The sequence below is a fragment of the Balaenoptera borealis genome (genome assembly GCF_965194805.1).
Source record: "Balaenoptera borealis genome assembly, chromosome: 6".
In the NCBI taxonomy this organism is placed as follows: Eukaryota; Metazoa; Chordata; class Mammalia; order Artiodactyla; family Balaenopteridae; genus Balaenoptera; species Balaenoptera borealis.
Window position 1 is genome coordinate 6,501,396 of NC_138863.1, and position 16,964 is coordinate 6,518,359.

General features: G+C 50.0%; 1 protein-coding gene across 2 annotated transcripts; it reads left to right on the forward strand.

Moving 5' to 3' along the window:
- The first annotated feature begins 407 nt into the window (after positions 1–407).
- Positions 408–16,822, forward strand: HJURP (Holliday junction recognition protein). 2 transcript variants are annotated; one of them, XM_082395573.1, is made up of 10 exons: positions 408–593; positions 776–842; positions 3,322–3,377; positions 6,838–6,931; positions 9,191–9,255; positions 10,451–10,543; positions 11,730–11,808; positions 13,746–14,657; positions 15,165–15,337; positions 16,550–16,822. In XM_082395573.1, the coding sequence occupies exons 1-10, from the start codon at positions 498–500 to the stop codon at positions 16,589–16,591; spliced, it is 1,677 nt and encodes a 558-aa protein (XP_082251699.1). In that variant the 5' UTR covers positions 408–497; the 3' UTR covers positions 16,592–16,822. The 2 variants fall into 2 exon arrangements, with proteins under 2 accessions (XP_082251699.1, XP_082251698.1); XM_082395572.1 differs by having other exon boundaries at positions 411–593; positions 13,746–15,337.
- The last annotated feature ends 142 nt before the right edge of the window (positions 16,823–16,964 follow it).

The window sequence follows — 16,964 nt, forward strand, 5'->3', positions numbered from 1 at the left end:
CCGCCCTCGTAACTGCGCGGAGACCAGAGGCGGCCTGGGCGAGGAAGCCGGCCCGGGGCAGGGCTCAGGGCGACATTCAGGTGAGGGGCTGCCCCCCACCGGCGGCGAGTCCCAGCGCAAGTCACCTGGAAATCTCCGGTGCACGACAGGGGAAATCATACCCGTGTGGTCCTGTTGATTAACAAGCACAGGACGCGCGCAGGGAAGGTCACGCCATCGACCTCCCAGCGCGAGGCGGCGGATCCCCGCCTCCCCTTTCCGCTCCGTGCGCGCGCGTCCCGGGCAGGGCGGGGCCGAAAACTCGGGCACGGATTGGCCGGGAGAAAGCTGCGCCAAAGTGTTTGAAAGGCCCAATCAGCGCCCGGCCTTTCCGAGACAGCCAATGGAAAACTGGAGGGGCGGACCGGAAGGGAGGGAGTCGCTATTTGAACCGCGAGGCGGGGAGCGGTTCCCTGTTCGGTTTCCTGCTGGAGTAGGCATTTGGCTGTCCGCGCGCCATGGAGGGCGAGGTCCTGGGAGAGGAGGCGCTGCTGCGGAAGCTCAGGGACAGCCGCCGCCGCTTCCAGAGGCGCATGCAGCAGCTGATAGAGAAGGTGCGGCTCTCCCCGCTGGAGGGGAGGGGGAGCGGGACGGAAGGGGAAGGAGTAGGGGCGGGAGGAGGAGGCAGGGTTGGGGACCCCCGAGACTTGCAGCCTCGCGCTGGCGCCTTCTCAGCCCGAGTCAGGGGTTCCTCTCGGCCCTCCGATCTGACGGGATGCCCCTTCCTCTCCCGCAGTACAACCAGCCCTTCGAGGACGCCCCGGTGGTGCAGATGTCCACGCTGACCTACGAGACGCCCCAGGGTACGAGTCAGCGCCCCTTTCTGAATATTTACGGTTAAGAGTGTAACTAGAATAGTGTCCTACTAGAGTTTGAAATGCTGTCCCTGCTCTCTTGAAAATAAACCTTGTTCACCTAGTAGGTACTAAACCGTCACCGTTAGGGTTCACCGTTCAACCGTTCCCTTGAACCTATAAATTACTTAAATTACTTATTTCCAACAGAATTACGTATTAAGACAGAATTCTGATGACACATAGATGCATCCTCATTAAAAATGTCCCCTCCTGGGTTGGCATCCCCGCTGGCTGTTTAATAGCCATGTCAGCTTGGGCCCATTGCTTTAGCCAGGCTGTGACTCAGTTTCTTCACCTGTAAAATGGAAAGATGATGACAATAATATTTACTTGGCATGGAGATTGTGACAGTTACAGAAGATGAAGCTCTTGGAACAGTGCCTGGCACTAGTAAACACTCGTATTGACTGTTATTTGACCTGTTTGATTTGAGGTTCTGAGTACTTTGGAATTTGACCTGAATCTAAGGAGAAGGACCCATTCTGTTTAATGGTTGATGCTGCAAACTGACTTAAATCTCATGGATTCTCTTTGGTAAATAGCTGGAGAAAGTTTGCCCTGGGTGAGGTCAGTGTCTGCCATTCAGCCTCATTCCAACTCAGTATTACCTACAAATGAAAGTGAATCTCAGACCCAGTTCTGCTGTGCACCGGACAGACAGGTACAAAACAGTTCGTAATTCAGTGAAATCCTAGCTCTGCTCTTTCAGCTGGCCTAGCCATACCCTGGGTGAAAAGTTTATTCAGGCAGAAGCTAAGGTATTCCAGTAGTAGGTTTCTGTTACTCTGGCCTCTGTCAGGTGGTGACAAGTCTAACCCGAATGCAGGACTCAGGAGTGTGTAGAAATCATTCCTAAGGGTGCTGTCAACGGGCTTCACAGTGTTCTCATGGCCTGTTCATGCAAGGATGAGCAGTGTCTGGAATGTTCTGGTCAATTCGCATATCTTGAACACCACTAATTTCACCAGTGAAAACTTGTTTCAGACTCCCGTTTGATGAGAACAGTAGTCAAGCATCAAACACTTTAGCATGTGGAAGACCTCCTGGAGAGCTTGTTGAAACAGATTCCTGGGGCCACTGACAGCAATGCTGGATGTGGATTCAGTGGGTCTGTGTTCTAACAAACTTCTAGCTGATGGGATCTCAGCTCCCTAGACCTGTAGCTTCCCCTGGAGAGGTACTCAGTTAGGGAGTGGCCTTTTTGATTAAATGCTAGCTGACCACTCTTACAGGGTGAATTCCTGCAATTTAAGGCAAAACCATAGGGGGTAGATTGGAACTAACAACCACACTGATTATGGTGAAGACAGCAGGTGAGTAATAGTCATTCACATGTTGACAGCTAAGCATATGCCTGTGCTTCTAAGAGTCTCAGGTTTCTCAACACCGTGCGAGGTGGGCACTGTTAGAATCGTCAGTGTTTCATAGCAGAGGATACAGCAGAGAGAAGTTAAGGAACTTGCCTCTGTCATTTAGCCAAAGTGGCAAAGCTTTGGTTTGACTCCAAGCGCCTCTGTTCAAGCGTCACTCTGTTCTGGAAAGGCCACACGGCTCAGTGGTCAGGACCCCAGAGAGTCACTCCCCTGGGTTCACAGCCTGGCCTCACCACATGGGCGAGTGGCCTGGGCTGGTTATTTCACCTTCTCCTTGCCTCTGTCTCCATCTGTACAGTGAACTTGGTGAGTATCTCTCCGAAAGGAATTAAGAGTACCATATGAGTTATATGTCAGTGAGTTGTAAATGAGGTGTACTTGGAAAGGGTTTAGCCTGGAGCCTGGAAGAGTAAGCACCGTGTAATTATTGCTGCTGTTACCATCATCAACAACCATCTCAAGCCTCGCAACCCAGTGATCCCTTCTTTATTAATTTGAATTTACCTGGGAGCCAACGGAGGTTTAGGGAGAGATTGAGTATCTTGCCCAGATTCTGCTAGCTAGTAAGTGCAGGACTCCAAAACTCAGTGTTTACCCCCTGTGCCGAGGGCTTGCTCTGTAACGTGTACATTGTCCTGAGAAAGCACTTGCACGGTACATGGGGTAGAGAGGTTGCCCTTGAAAAGTGATCTCTCTCTCTGTAGTATATGGATTACTCTCAGTATATGTATTTTGAGGACAGTACTTGGCTTACATAAGTTCGTTGTTTCCATTTAATTTGTGGCTTAATGCTGGATTCAGTGAGCTGCTTGCTGCCTACTAGGTAGGAGAGATTTTCGTTAATGACAGATTTTTGTCTAGTGTTGATTTTTGAAAAACCTTCAACCTCACAAAAATGAGAAACAACAGAATATCAGGAATATGGCTTGGTTATGTCTTGGTTATATTAGATCTTTCTGTTGCCTGTCACTTTGGTTTTCTTTGAATTCAGATTGAACAGAAACTCAGTGTTCATGATTACTTAAGTGGTCATTTTTATTTCTTTTCTTAAGGATTGCGAGTTTGGGGAGGAAGATTAATAAAGGAAAGAAACACAGGACAAATCCAGGTATTCAATGTCAAATTTTATTGCCAACATGCCTTGCCGTGGAGGAAGGTTGATGTGAATAAAGGTGGAGATGAGCTGGAACTGCGCCCAGGGGCCACTGCAGGGTGTCGTTCCACAGTTTTCTCACCCTAACTGCCCTATTTTCTTGTGTGTAAGGATTTACTGAGACGCATGTCTTCTGTTGCTTGTCAAGTGCAGGTAGGAGCTTGTGATGCTTATGCCCCTTGCATCCCCCGGTGTTTCCCCTGCCATGGACCAAGGGGCTCTGACAACTGGAGCCCACCTGTAAGGTGGAGCCAGCTGGATAGACCTCCCCCATCCCCAGCTTCAGCCACAGCTACCAGCTTGCTTTGCCGGGTCCTTACAGGAAAGACCAAATCCAGGTCCTTCCGGGAAGGAAAAAGGCATCTTTCCCTCTTCTGAAAGGAGCAAGAGGTTCGGGAGAGGGTGCCCTGTGCCGTTCACTACCTTTTAAAACCCAGGTGTGTTTTTCCCGAGTTTATCCATGGACACAGCAGCTATGTGATCTCTTACCTTCATGGGAGGGGCCTTCCTACTGTGAGACCCAGGGTGTCTTGTTTTTTTGTGGCAGTGACTTTTGTAAGGATGTCTGGTATCCTCTTAATCACCACTTCTCACCATGTGGTGCTTCCTCGTGGCCAGTTGGGGAGCCGGTGCCCAAGAATGAAAACATCAGCATTAGGGTTACATAGCAATTAACAGCAAATCTGAAATCAAATTTCCTCCTGATTGGTTATTTTAACACATAATACATTTAGTCATAGAAATGTTAGAAATACATATAACTACTGAAAATTAACATGACTCGTATATGCAGAGATAAGAGATAGTCACTAATAATAATAATATTTTAGTATACTGTGATTCCTGTGTATGTATTTATAAATACACATTTCTTTATCCCTGTTTTTCTTTTAAATACACTTTTTTTTACCCTCTTTTTTCCACTTAATACACATTGTGAAAACTCCTCTTTGTCATCTGTTGTATAATTCAATCTCCTTTTTTAAAAAAAACCTGCTCTCTTATTGATAGTCATTTAGCTATTTTCACTTTCCTTTATTATAAGTCAGGATCAGCACTCTTTTCCTGCAAAAGTCTAGATCAGGGGTCCCCAACCCCTGGGCCATGGACCGGTAGAGGTCCATGGCCTGTTAGGAACCGGGCGGCACAGCAGGAGGTGAGCAGCGGGCGAGCAAGCGAAGCTTCACCTGTATTTACAGCCGCTCCCCATCTCCCCATCGCTCGCATTACCACCTGAGCTCTGCTTTCTGTCAGATCAACGGCGGCATTAGATCCTCATAGGAGCGCAAACCCTACTGTGAACTGCACATGCGAGGGATCTAGGTTGTGCGCTCCTCATGAGAATCTAATGCCTGATGATCTGGGGTGGAGCTGAGGCGGTGATGCTAGCACTGGGGAGCGGCTGCAAATCCAGATTATCATTAGCAGAGAGGTTTGACGGCACAGGGACCATAATAAATCAGTTGCTTGCAGACTCATATCAAAACCCTATCAGTGAGTGGCAAGTGACAATTAAGCTGCATCTTATGGAGTAGACTGGACATAAGCAACACACTTCGAGTGTCACCGTCTCCCATCACCCCCAGATGGGACCATCTAGTTGCAGGAAAACAAGCTCAGGGCTCCCACTGATTCTGCATTATGGTGAGTTTATAATTATTTCATTGTATATTGCAATGTAATAATAGAAATAAAGTGCACGATAAATGTAAGGCACTTGAATCGTCCCCAAACCATCCCCCCACACCCACCCCCCAACCCTCCCGCCCCGGTATATGGAAAAATTGTCTTCCCCGAAACCAGTCCCTGGTGCCAAAAAGGTTGGGGACCGCTGGTCTAGCTGATAAATATTTTAGGCTTTGCTGCGCATGTGGTCTCTGCTGCAGCCACTCAGCTCTGCATTGTAAGGGGAAAGCAGCCAAGGACAATAGATGAACAGACAAGTACAGCTATGTTCCAATAAAACTTTATTTATAAGACCCCTGTTATATACAGAGACAGAGAACCGTTCTTATCTCTTCCCAGTGCTGTCACCCCTGTTCAGTAAGTGCCAAGAAGTGGGATCATTATGTCAAAGGTTATGCATTCTTTAAATTATACATAATAATGGTACCCACTGATCAGCCAGTGCTTGAATGGTCTTGGTGGCAAAGTGTTCTCATCTGGACATTTATTTAATGTTTTTACTTAAAATTAGGAGGAGCCCTCCCTGGAATCTACGGAATTCTAAGCCCCTTTCCTGGGATTAGAAAACTGGGCGTGGTCTGTGATGACAGCTCAGAGGTCTACAGCCTCACTCAAGTCACCACCGGCTGCCTGCCCTGGGGCTGTGGAGGCAGTAGGCCCCCTGGGCTGTGCGTTGACTGTGCATTGACCCAAGGGTTTGTCCTATCACATGGCCTGGGTTCTGTTTCCGACCCCAGAACTGCCTGTAGTTAGACGCTGGTGCCGATTGGCTGCTTCCCCATGATTCTCAGGCCACGTTCTGTGACGCCTTCAGACACAAAACAGCCCCGTACACTCTGCCGCATCCCAGCTCACCCGAGGCAAAGGTGGTGACCTCCCCCAGGCAGGATTCACAGCCGCCTAGGAGATGCTGTCTGGGCGCCGCCCCGAAAGGGACAGGCCTCACCACGTTCTCACTCCTGTTCTTGCAAGGCTGGGGGGGGGGGGTCCTAAAAATATTTTAGCCCATCTGGCATCTTGAATTCTCCAGTTTCCCTAGTGAGAGCCCATCCATGGCATTCGTTATGGTTGTTAGAGAGGCCAGTTGTGCGGATGAGGCTCTAGAGAGGGAAGCACGGCCTCCTCGGGGGCGGCCCACTGACCGCCCCAGAGGCTGAGTCCTGGTCAGGACAGCTGACCGCCCCGTGGCCAGAGCTCTGCTTGAAAGTGGCTCCCCATGCAAGGGTCCCACCACATGCTGAGGCTTTTAGAGGAACTGTAGGTCTCACGACATGGAGATAAACTCACTGTTAAGATTAAAACGTCACAGAAAGTCCCCCAGGGGCTTCTTGAATTTCCGGATTCTACCTGAGGATCTGGTGGCAGTTGTGTTCTGTTTCGTTTTGGCCGTGGCCCTGTGCTCGCCTCCAGCCCAGGGCGTTCTGGGCCTGTCCACTCGTGCCCCTGTTTCCCGCTTTCCCTGCTCCATCACTTACCATCCAAGTGGTTTCTGAGGCAGCAGCCCTTGGCACGGCCAGAGGAAGAAAGCTCTGTTCTTTTTCCAAGGGAAAGCTTGTCTCTCTGCTAGGAGTTTTGAGGCCTTTTGTACTGTAATATTCTAGAAGAGGAGCCCCAGGAAACTTCCTGTTCTCTCATGCGCTAAAGGAGGAGGAAGGATCGTCGGTATGTTACTTGACAGTGGCTTTGAAATGTGTTATGACCGAATCAAGCGTGTCTTATCGACTTCAAGGGCTCCCCGGTGAAGACGGACGACAGGACAGATGAACCCATGCGAGTCCCAGCTGAAGGTCACGAGCTTCCCTTGCCCTGCACACAAGTTGAGGGTGAGTGTCCTGACACTAGAAAGCCAGGTCCGGAGGGACATGGGTTTTTTGTCAGAACATTTCAAGTCTAGATCCCTCACTCTGACTTTTTCCAAGGTGTATTTTAAAAACTAAAACATTTGAAAATGCCCTGTTACTTCTTTCTAAGCTCTTCCAAGGAGCTGTCTCGCTCACAGTTACATTGTGGTACTTGACACATAAACGGTACTCGAATATTCTAGAATAATAAAGCCCTCACCCCCACCCACCTATTTTAATTTTGTTTTGACCTTTTGCCAAAAAAAAAAAAGATTAATCTCAAGAATTTATTAACAGTAAGACTTTGATGTGCCCTTGCAGGCTGGTGTCATGGACCACTAACTCCTACGCGCCCTGCAGGCGTCCTTTCTCCTGCTTCCTGTTCCCGTGGGGCCTCCTTTCCCTTCCTCAGGCTAGCCGAGCTGCTGAGCCCCTGGCCCAGTCTGTTTTCTCAGAAATCCACCCATCATCTTTCTTTCTTTTTGTCCCAGCCTCTCCCTCTACCCTGGGTACATCCCATCAGATGTCACCTTGAACACACAGAACAGAATTCATATCTCCCGTCTCGGGCCCCTTTCTAGCTGCCTCCCCGTGTTCACCTTCCCTCCACAACCCAGTCTGTAACAGTGTTCCATTCACCGCCTCTGGTGTTCTTGCCCCCGTGCACACCTCAGCTGGTCCCCTTCTGGCTTCTGGCTCCGTCTCAAAAGCACACCTCGTGGTGAGGCTCCCGGCGGCCCCATGGCCGAATCCGGTTGGCATTCTCTGATTTTTATCCTGTTGTCCTCTCAGTAGCATTCAAAGCTTCTGGAAAGTCTGGCCGTGGCCTCAGTGCCCCTGAGCCCCCCGGGCTTTCTCCCTCCTCTCAGCCCCTCTATCGTCCCACCTCCCACCTTCGCTGGTGCCCTTTCCCGAGAGTTGGGCATCTTTGTCCCTCACTCCAGTGGAATCCCCTGCCCAGACCCCCTCTGGGTGTGTTTATTGCCAGCGGCCTCTCTCCTTGAACACTTTGTCTGCGCTCTGCATATCTCAGCTCAAAAAGCCAACCCAACAGACCTGTCCTCAGGACAAGGCCACCACCGTCTTCCCTGTAGAATGAGCCAGAAACCCAGCATCCTCTTGGCCTCAGCCCCTCCCTCTTCCTCATATCTGAGACAGCGCTGTCCCGTGCCTTTGCCGCCACCGTCTCTCTTGCCCCTCTGCCCCATGCCCCACGGTGCCAGCTCCTGTCTCCACCTGGCCTCCACCCCACTGACACCTTTGAACGTGCGAATCTGGTCACGTGGCTTCTCTGTTCAAAGCACTGCAATGGCTGCCCATTCCTCTGAGAGTGAAAAGAATTCAGACCATGCCTGACCTGCCCACTGTCTTTTCGCTGCCCCCTGGAAGCCCCCTGGTCCCCAGATCGGAGCAGACTCCCACTTTTACCTGTGTTCTCCACACCTGGCTCTTCCCCTTGTGGCAGCTAAACAGCTGAGTAATTACAGACTTTGTTCTTGTCCTGTGGAACTGGCCTTTCTGCAGCCTTTGTCCGTCCTGCCCAGGCCCTTGCCCGCACTGAGCAGTCAGAGATATGGGTTGAGTCCTAAAGGGGAAACCGGTGGTCTTTCAGATCAGAACTAGAAAGAACTTGATGGAGATGTTTACTCATGGGTGTTATTTGTTTACCGGTATCAATCCAAATTTTAACTCCATAAAGCCTTGGGTCCATGAATTTCCTGCACTGCTTGAAATCAGTAGAAATAGTTCTTCTTGAGCTGAACTGTCCAGTGTGGTAACCACTAGTCACCTGTGACTATTCAAGTTCATTGAAAATTAAGTGAAGTTTAAAATTCAGTTCCCTAGCCTCCCTACCCACATTCCACGTGTTCAACAGCCACATGTGGCTAGTGGCTGACATCCTGGACAGCAGCTGGGGGACCTTCCGCCATCACAGAAGGTTCTACTGGACAGTGCTGGCCAGTGCTGGCCTAGAGGGACTCAGCTTCCAGGATCAGAGGGCATGGAAAGAGCCAGAGGTGATACAAAAGTTGCTTTCCCGCATCTCCCCGACTCTGGGCGTGTTCCTGTTCTGATGGTTTCTCTGCAGGGCGACAGATGGCCATGTCCCTATTAAAGGGGGCCACTTGAAGCAATAGGAGTTTTCACTGTAAGGTATACTCAAGCAATGCAAAAACTATCCTCGAGAGAAAAATGCAAGCTTTCTTTAAAAATTCTGATGGAAATTTCCTTTGCTTTTAGATTCAATAAGCAGTGATACTGATACAACTTTATTCCAGGAAGATGTGGTCGCTGGTAACTTAATGGTAAGACCTGTCTTTTGTAATGAAGGGACAGAGTTGAGGCTTGGGGACAAGTGCACATTCTCATGACCCGCATCTTCCTGTAAGTCCCCTTCTGAGGCTCGCTCTTTGCTGACATCACCCCTCAGGTCTCTGTCCCCACGTTCAGATCCCCTAAGGCAGCAAGTTACCCCTTCTCGGTTCAGCACGTACTGCCCCAGTTCAAGCCCGATTTACTGAACTTAGGTAAATGTTGGGTGATGTTCCCTCTGCAAATAGAACAATCCCGGCTGTGGTTCACAGTGTACCCTGGGCCTTGACCGACCTCACAGCGTAGAAAGTTGGGTTCTGAGTCGGTCTTTCCCCATAGAGACGGTGTCATAAGGGAGGCGCTCTGGGGAGCGTTTCCAGGTCAGCCCTCGGGATGGACGAGAACACACAGGACAGAATCCCCCCGAGCCTCTGACCCTGACCCCTGGGTCAGATGCCAGAATAGCTGGCATGTGGTTTTCCTCTGAAAGCACTACTTTTGTACAGAGGTTCGCCCACACACCCGTGTGTGACTCGTAGTGTCTACCTAGAATTAGGTAGTGGCCCTGGGGGAGGAAAGGGGTGCGTTGTGAGGTATTGTGTCGGGGTGGCAGTGAAGGGGAGCAGGCGGCCCTGGCAGTAAAGGGCCAAGGTGTCGGCCGCTCCCTGGTGTGTTCCTGTGACCCCCCAGTCTGCAGCCCCAGGCCCTAAGCCCCACCGGGGTGCACAGTGGAGGCTGAGGCCCCCTATTTCCAATGTATGGCAGGTGAGGGGTAGGAGAGGCGAGGGTCCCTGCCCCCTGAGGTGGACACTGAGCTTCTTTTCTTATAAACATACCAATTGGGGTCGATTCCAGTAGTTGTGTCCTAAACTCGCCTAAGAATATTTTTCTTTTTTTCTCTTATTCTAGTAATATTGTCATAAACTTCTCCAAACTGGTATGTTTTGTCTTTCTATTTTCTTTCGGATTGTTACCATTGGGTCAGTTCCCTAAAGTCGGATTCCAGGGTCAGGTGGGTTTTCAGAGGGGGCTGGACCACTTTGTGCTGCTAACAGCAGGAGGTGAAGTGACTTGGAGGAACTTCGTTTAAAGACATGTACACTAACGAGCTTGCCAGCGTGTCCCAGGATCCCAGAGCTCGGCCATGCCCAGCAGCTCTTACGAATACTGACTTCTCTTTGGTGTCAGCCTGCAGTGCCCTGGAGCCCAGTGAAAAATGAGCTAAGGAGGAAGTACTTGACACAAGTGGATATCCTGCTGCAGGATGAAGGGGGTTTGGAGGTAATGTTTCCTAGGGTGTGTCTTCATATAAGTAAACCATGAACTAGAGACACACTGAGGTGTCATCTTGTCTTGTTCACTCACCACAGAGCCTGCAAAGAGCATTTCAACGGTTGTTTCCACACCGTTTCGCTCACAGGCTCCCCAGTTCCCGCTCTGCCTGAGTAAACACTCTGGGACCCTCGGGCAGCGCGATCGGCTGCCCGCTGTGCTCTGGGCAGCTCACGGGATCTAGTAGGGCCCCCACCCTCAGGCAGAGAGCTTTTAAGCCGCAGAATTAGGGAAGCTGTAGCGCCCACCTCCCTCCTTCCCTGCCGTGACCGGGGCTGCCACGGGCCACAGGGCGCCTGTTCTGCCTGCTTCAGCCGTGATGTTGGCGAGATCGGGGGCTGCGGTGGACCCCATGGGAGGTGGGCAGCTCAGCAGCCCCTCTCCCAGGCCTGGTGCCCTCCACCTTCCACGGCAGCCAGTCTCCTGGAGCTTTGCCTGAAGGAGAGCAAAAGGCTAAAGGTGGAGTTCAGGCAAGGATGCCAGCTCTTTCGTTTTCCAAGTTCTGTCAGTCTCATCTCCTAAAACAAAGGACATTTTAATACCAAATAACTAGGAAGTATGTGTTCTGGAATAAATAATTCATCTCAGAGGCAGCCAGCTTAACAGGAGCGTGGATATTTTCTTATGCTGCTGCTGACGGCAAGAAGCCTGTATCTGAACGAGTACGGGAAATGCCTTTTTCCTTTGTCTGGAAGCAGCAAGCGTGGCCTTTTGGTCGCCCTGCCGGTCGCGGAAGGAGGCCAGGGCCGGGACCGGCTCCGTTGTCCCAGCGACAGGTTCTCCTTCCCTCCATCTACCTGGGCCGGCTGTCCTTGCTGTCAGAGGATAATAGTGGAGGAGGAAAAGCCGCCAGACCTCCCGAGAGAGATTCTGGCAGACGTGGGGCGGTGGTGGCCCTTGGGGGGCAGGGGGCGGTACGTGGAGGCCACGGGGGCAGAGCTCCTGGATCTTGCTAAGACAGCTCTTCCCACCACTGCTGGAGGCCCAGCCGGCCGCCGGCCGTCATCATGGTCGCGCGTGTCACCACTGCAGCCGCAAATGGAGGCGCTGTCTGTGGTTGGGAGAGCAGTTGGGGCGGGAAGCCCGAGCCGACACCTGACAACTCCTCTGTTAAAGTCATCTACTTTGATTCCAGTGTGCCAGTTACGGAGAGGGAAAGGACACCCGTGTGACCCTGGTCCCTTCATTGGCCTCGCCCGCCAGGCCTGCCGTAGGTGAGTGTGAGGTAGAAACTTTGCACGGACCATTCACTTGTGGTAGAGCCACGGCGCCCTGAGCTGGGCATATTTCATCACCATGAACTGTGAGAGACACGTGCACGTCATGGGTAACTTATTACGTGGTAAGAAACAGTGCTCTTTCCTTCCGGGACTCGCATGCTAATTGCTAATTAGCTCTTTATCCCAACTTAGCATTTTGAAAATTTTTGAATCTCCAGAAATGTAGGACTCATACAATAAACATCCTTTACCTACATTTAGCAATTCACATTTTGTCACGTTTGCTCTATCACTCCCAACATACACGCACGTACACGTGTGTATATGTATTTGCGTTCATGTATATACCATCCCTAAATGCTTCAGTGTCTCCGAAGAACAGGCTGAGTCCCCTCAGAACCACATTAAACTTGGCACACGTTGAAATGTCACAGTGACACAATACGGTTTTACCCAGTCGTGCCATCGTTGTCCTTTGCAGCCTTTTTGGTTTGTTTAACCAGCTCAGGACCCACTGGGGCACCACCTGTCGTGCTGACTGTCTCCTTCAGTCCAGAAGGGCCCCTCGGCCTTGCCGTTGTCACCACCATCATCTTTGCCATCACTGACTTTCTTGAATAGTCCTGGCCTCCAGTAGATTTGCAGAATGTCCTTCCTTCAATTTGGACTTACATGTGGTTAAGTTTATGTTAAACATTTTTGGCAAAAATACTACACAGGTGACGTTTTTGTCCTCTCAGGACGTCCTGTCAGCCTGTCCCATTGTTGGTGACTTGAGTCTGGTCGCACAGTTAAGGCAGGCCCCACCAGATTTCTCACTGCAGAAGTGCCTTTTATCCTTGGAGTCATCTGTGGATGACCCCTTGAGGTTGGCTGGTAGCCTTTTCCCCAGAACCCTCGCACCCCATGGATTTTAGCATCTCGCCATGACTGTTGCCTGAGCTGGGGCCGAACACAGGCCTTTTCTGGTTCTGCCGTTCCCCCCTGCCTGCATTCGTTGGCATTCTTGTATAAAGAAGGTTGGGCTATCTCCCTTCCATTTCTTTTTTTCCCTTCCTTTATCCTCCCCAACATGCTTTTTCTTTATTTAACTTTTCCAGAATCAGTAAGAACTCATGGACTTTTTCTTTTTTTTAATTCACATAAGAATCTGTTGTCAGTTTTCGTCACCCGTTAAGCCTGGAGGAGCCCCTTCCGTGCTGGCTTCTGCGTCCTCCGACCTGTCTCCGTGGGGGTTTGAGCTCTTCATCCCCCACCCTGATTCCAGAGTTTTCCCCCAGCCCCCGCTGGCTCCTCCTTAACAACGAGGGTCATTTGGCCGGTCGTGCAGCACAAAGTAGCCTCAGAATCACAGCACCTGGTACCACTCTGCTCAATAATGTGCTGAGGAAGGTTCCAGATCTCCAAGCAGCATCGCCATCCTCAGATAATATCCCGCTGAGGGAGCGCGTTCAGAGTTATTTGGATTCTATTTTCTCTTTCGGTTGTTGTCAGTCTGACATACCTTTCCCTTCCCCACCCAGCCCTGTAGGCAAACAGGGTCATTATTTTCTGGTTTCTAATTAATCTTTGACAAGGCAACCAATTTCCAAACCATCACACAGGGAAGGAAGGCTCCTTTTAGGAAGGTCAGTGGAGAGTAAATTGTTTTGACAGCTAGAAAGAAATCTCTGAGAAGAGTCTATTCCCACATATTTGTGAATTTTTCTTTTGCTTCTGTTTTTTGTATTGCTTAAAAAGAAATCACAATGTTATGTTATACTCCTGAAACTAACATAATGTTATATGTCAGTTATATCTCAATTAAAAATAATAATTAAAAAAAAAAAAATCCCATGCCGGTCCCCATCCAGCCTTCGGTTCCCTGATCTCTGCGCGTGGTCAGTTTTAAATGGTTAACGTGGCTTTGCCTTGTGTGTGTGTTTCTCCAGAATGCTACGGTGGCGCCTCTGAAGAGAGCCCCGGTGGCCCATTTCAGCCGACTTCATTGCCCAGAGAGGGCGATGCTTCGCGCTCTTGCTCAGCAGGCCTGGCCCTGGTGCCGAGGGGTGATGGCACCTCCTTACAGGGAGGGACCGGTGGCAGCAGCTTCTCAAGCAGCCGAGGCTCTGAGGCTGAGGACGTCTGCAACGCGACACTCAGCGATCTGTACGCGGGCATGCTGCACTCCATGAGCTGCCTGCTGGGTGTGAGGCCCTCCTGCGTCATCTCCACCAAGACGTTCATCCGCCAGAACTGGAGCTCCAAGCGGAGGCACAGGTGTAAGAGCAGAATGAACAGAACGAGCTGCAGAGGAGGCGGGCGCTCTCGGAGGAGCCCCCAGGAGAGACGTCCACCCAGCTCCGAACCCGCAAAGGACGTGGCAGTGTTAAGAGATCGCAAGAACTTACTCGATGTTTCTGGCCATAAGATGGGTTTAAAATTGGGAAGGGCTTTTCCTGAAGTAAACAAACCCCAGATCCACGCATTCGCTTCACGTTGGAAGGAGCTTCCGAGAACGCCTCAGAAGCTTCATTCTTCATTGACTTACTTAGACTCCAACGCAGTGTATCGTCTTGATCAGGAAAATAGATTCATGACATTAAAGTGGTTGATTTCTCCTGTAAAAATAGCTTCTAGACCCAGAGTACCGCCGGGCGAGGGAGGGAATCGTTACAGGGAGATCGAAATCAGATTTGACAAGCTTCATCAGGAATATTGCTCGAATCTTAGGAAGCAGCCCTGCCTGACTTACCTTTCCGGCTCCTCAGCTGTGGATGTGTACAGAGGTGGTCCAGCAAGCCCTGGTAGCCCCCAGGGCGTAGAAGCCCACAGGCCGAGTAGCCCTCTCCGCAGAGCAAAAGGTAAGAGGTTGAGTGAGGCTTTTGAAAGCCTGGGCGAAAGATCTATCAGAGAAGGTAGCTGCCCACCAAAGAGTGACTCCTTCCCCTCACTTTCAAAGACCAAGTCCACACACAGCCCGGGCCGCTCGGAGCAGACCTCTGGCCTTGCTTGTCAAGGAAACGATCTGGGAGGATTTAGGAAGTCAGTATCGCTCACCAAAGCCATTTCAGTACCCAGGGTACAACCTCCAGGCTGTGCCAGGGATCGTTACGATGACATTAAAGAAAAATTTGACAAGCTTCATCAAAAGTATTGCCAAAAATCGCTTCAGCAGACGCAGGCGTCTTCGTGTACCAGAGCATCTCCAGATAAAGCAAGTGTGGGAGTTCGGTATCAAAAAGAAGACGTCTCAGGAAAATTCGATCCAGACTCTGGCTCCCAGGGCCCCCCAAAGTTGTCATCATCACCCCAGCAGAGCATTAAAAGTCCCCTCGGCTCGAACACAATTGGGGCCCCTCCATCTACAGGTTTTGCTCTCGATGCCGGCTGGGGCCGTCAAGTCCCCACAAAACGACGCCGATTATCAGACCCTCAGGTGTGCAGACAGTGGGCTGGACCCTGGGATTTCTCACCTGTGGGCAGAGCCATCCCGAGGCCCGGGGAAGAGGCTGGCTCTTTACAGCACACCTGGGAAGAGAAGGTGCGTTTCTGTTTGTCGAATGTGGGTGTTTTGCAACAGGATTCTTAGGTGTTAATTTTCCGAACTTTCTCCCAAATTCTTTCCCTTCCTCTAAAATCAGCATTTTTACACATTTTCTATTGGAATGCATTTAGGGGATGTTTCTAAAAAGCTTCCCTTAAGACACTCTATCCCATCCTTGTCAAACTGTCACTTCCAGCCTCTTCACCTCACACTCAGCACATAGCTGTTGCAGGCAAAACTGATCTAGAATTGACGACTCTGACCCCTTCTGGATCCCTCCTGGGGACAGAGCAGGAGTCAGCCCTTGGAGAACCCCCAGCAGCATCCCACTCACGTGAGGGGCCGGACCACACGCTCCTGCTGGGCCCACGGTCTCCTGTCCTCCCCACTGAAGCCCACCTGCTCCCCAACCTTGGCCACGGTTTAGCTTGTGCAGGTGCCTTAAGCTGAAGCTTTACCCTGCATGCACCATTGTATCTTCTCCAGAGACAAGCCGCCGTGAGTGGTTAAATTTTCTCACGTGGGCGCCAGCTTTCCCAGCCTGAATTTCAGCGTGTCACATGCGGGGATTTGGACGATGTATCCCGAGTCCGTGTCACTTGTCCACTGGCGGATGGGATCTGACTGAGTTTGGTTTGGCCGGCTCCTTCTGGAACTACAATATAAACATACTTAACCATTTTTCTGTATTTTCTTTTCTTTCTCTACTTAACGTTATAAATTTCTTGAGGAAAGGGACCAAATCTTCGTGAGCTGTGAACACAAGGAATTTTAAGGGCTAACCTCTGAGTGCCCTCTGTGCTCCAGGCCATGTTAACCCTTTTTCACACCTTCCTTCCTTAATCCCCACGTGAACCCTTTGATAGATAGGTTCTGTCCAATAGGCAGTGCTAGCTCTTCTTATAAATAAGGAAATGTAGTCTTAACTGCTGAATCCACATGGGCAGTGCATGGCTGGGCCAGGATTCGAAAGCCCGTGACCTTAACCACCAGTTTGCACTGCCTGCCTGAGGGGTTACCATTACTTTTTTTTTTCTTTACGTTCCTTAGGGTATTTATTAAGCAGCATAGCATTCTCTATAATGATTCAAATATTTATATATATTCATTGGAGTTGAATACAACAGTTAAGCTTTTGGGGGCAGGCAATGGGAATTCTAGTGGAATTATACTGAAATCTTTTTTTTTTTTTTTTTTTTTTTTTTTAAGAGGAAAGAACAACACACCTTTCAGGATGGAAGAGAAAAGTGATTTCGTGTTAGAAAACCTCAAAGCTGAAAATCTATCGCCAAGTTATTCTGAAGTATTCTCTCTTTCCTCTCTTTGATTTTTGTGTATTTTTTTAAATTCTCAAGAATATGTGACAACTTGCTTTGCTTATCTGCCCTTCAAAGCAAATTTCTATGAAATTGGTTCCGTTGAGATGACTCTCTGGGTTCTTGGAAATTATCTGAATAAAGTTGACCAATTAAAAATTTTTAATGTTATTCTTTATAGGCCGATTTTTCTCATGTTTTCTTTGTTACATTTAGACGTGACCAGAGAATGCTCCCTTACATTTCCTATTTCCTTAGAGAAATCGTTTGCTATGAAACCTAAGTTTAAGTCCTGGATACAGTGATCC

Excerpts from the sequence above, each read along its gene's own strand:
- HJURP (XM_082395572.1), top strand. The coding sequence starts at position 498 with ATGGAGGGCGAGGTCCTGGGAGAGGAGGCGCTGCTGCGGAAGCTCAGG. Across the intron at positions 3,378-6,837 it reads GAAACACAGGACAAATCCAG|GGCTCCCCGGTGAAGACGGA; the intron begins GTATTCAATGTC and ends ATCGACTTCAAG. Across the intron at positions 11,809-13,745 it reads GCCCGCCAGGCCTGCCGTAG|AATGCTACGGTGGCGCCTCT; the intron begins GTGAGTGTGAGG and ends GTGTTTCTCCAG.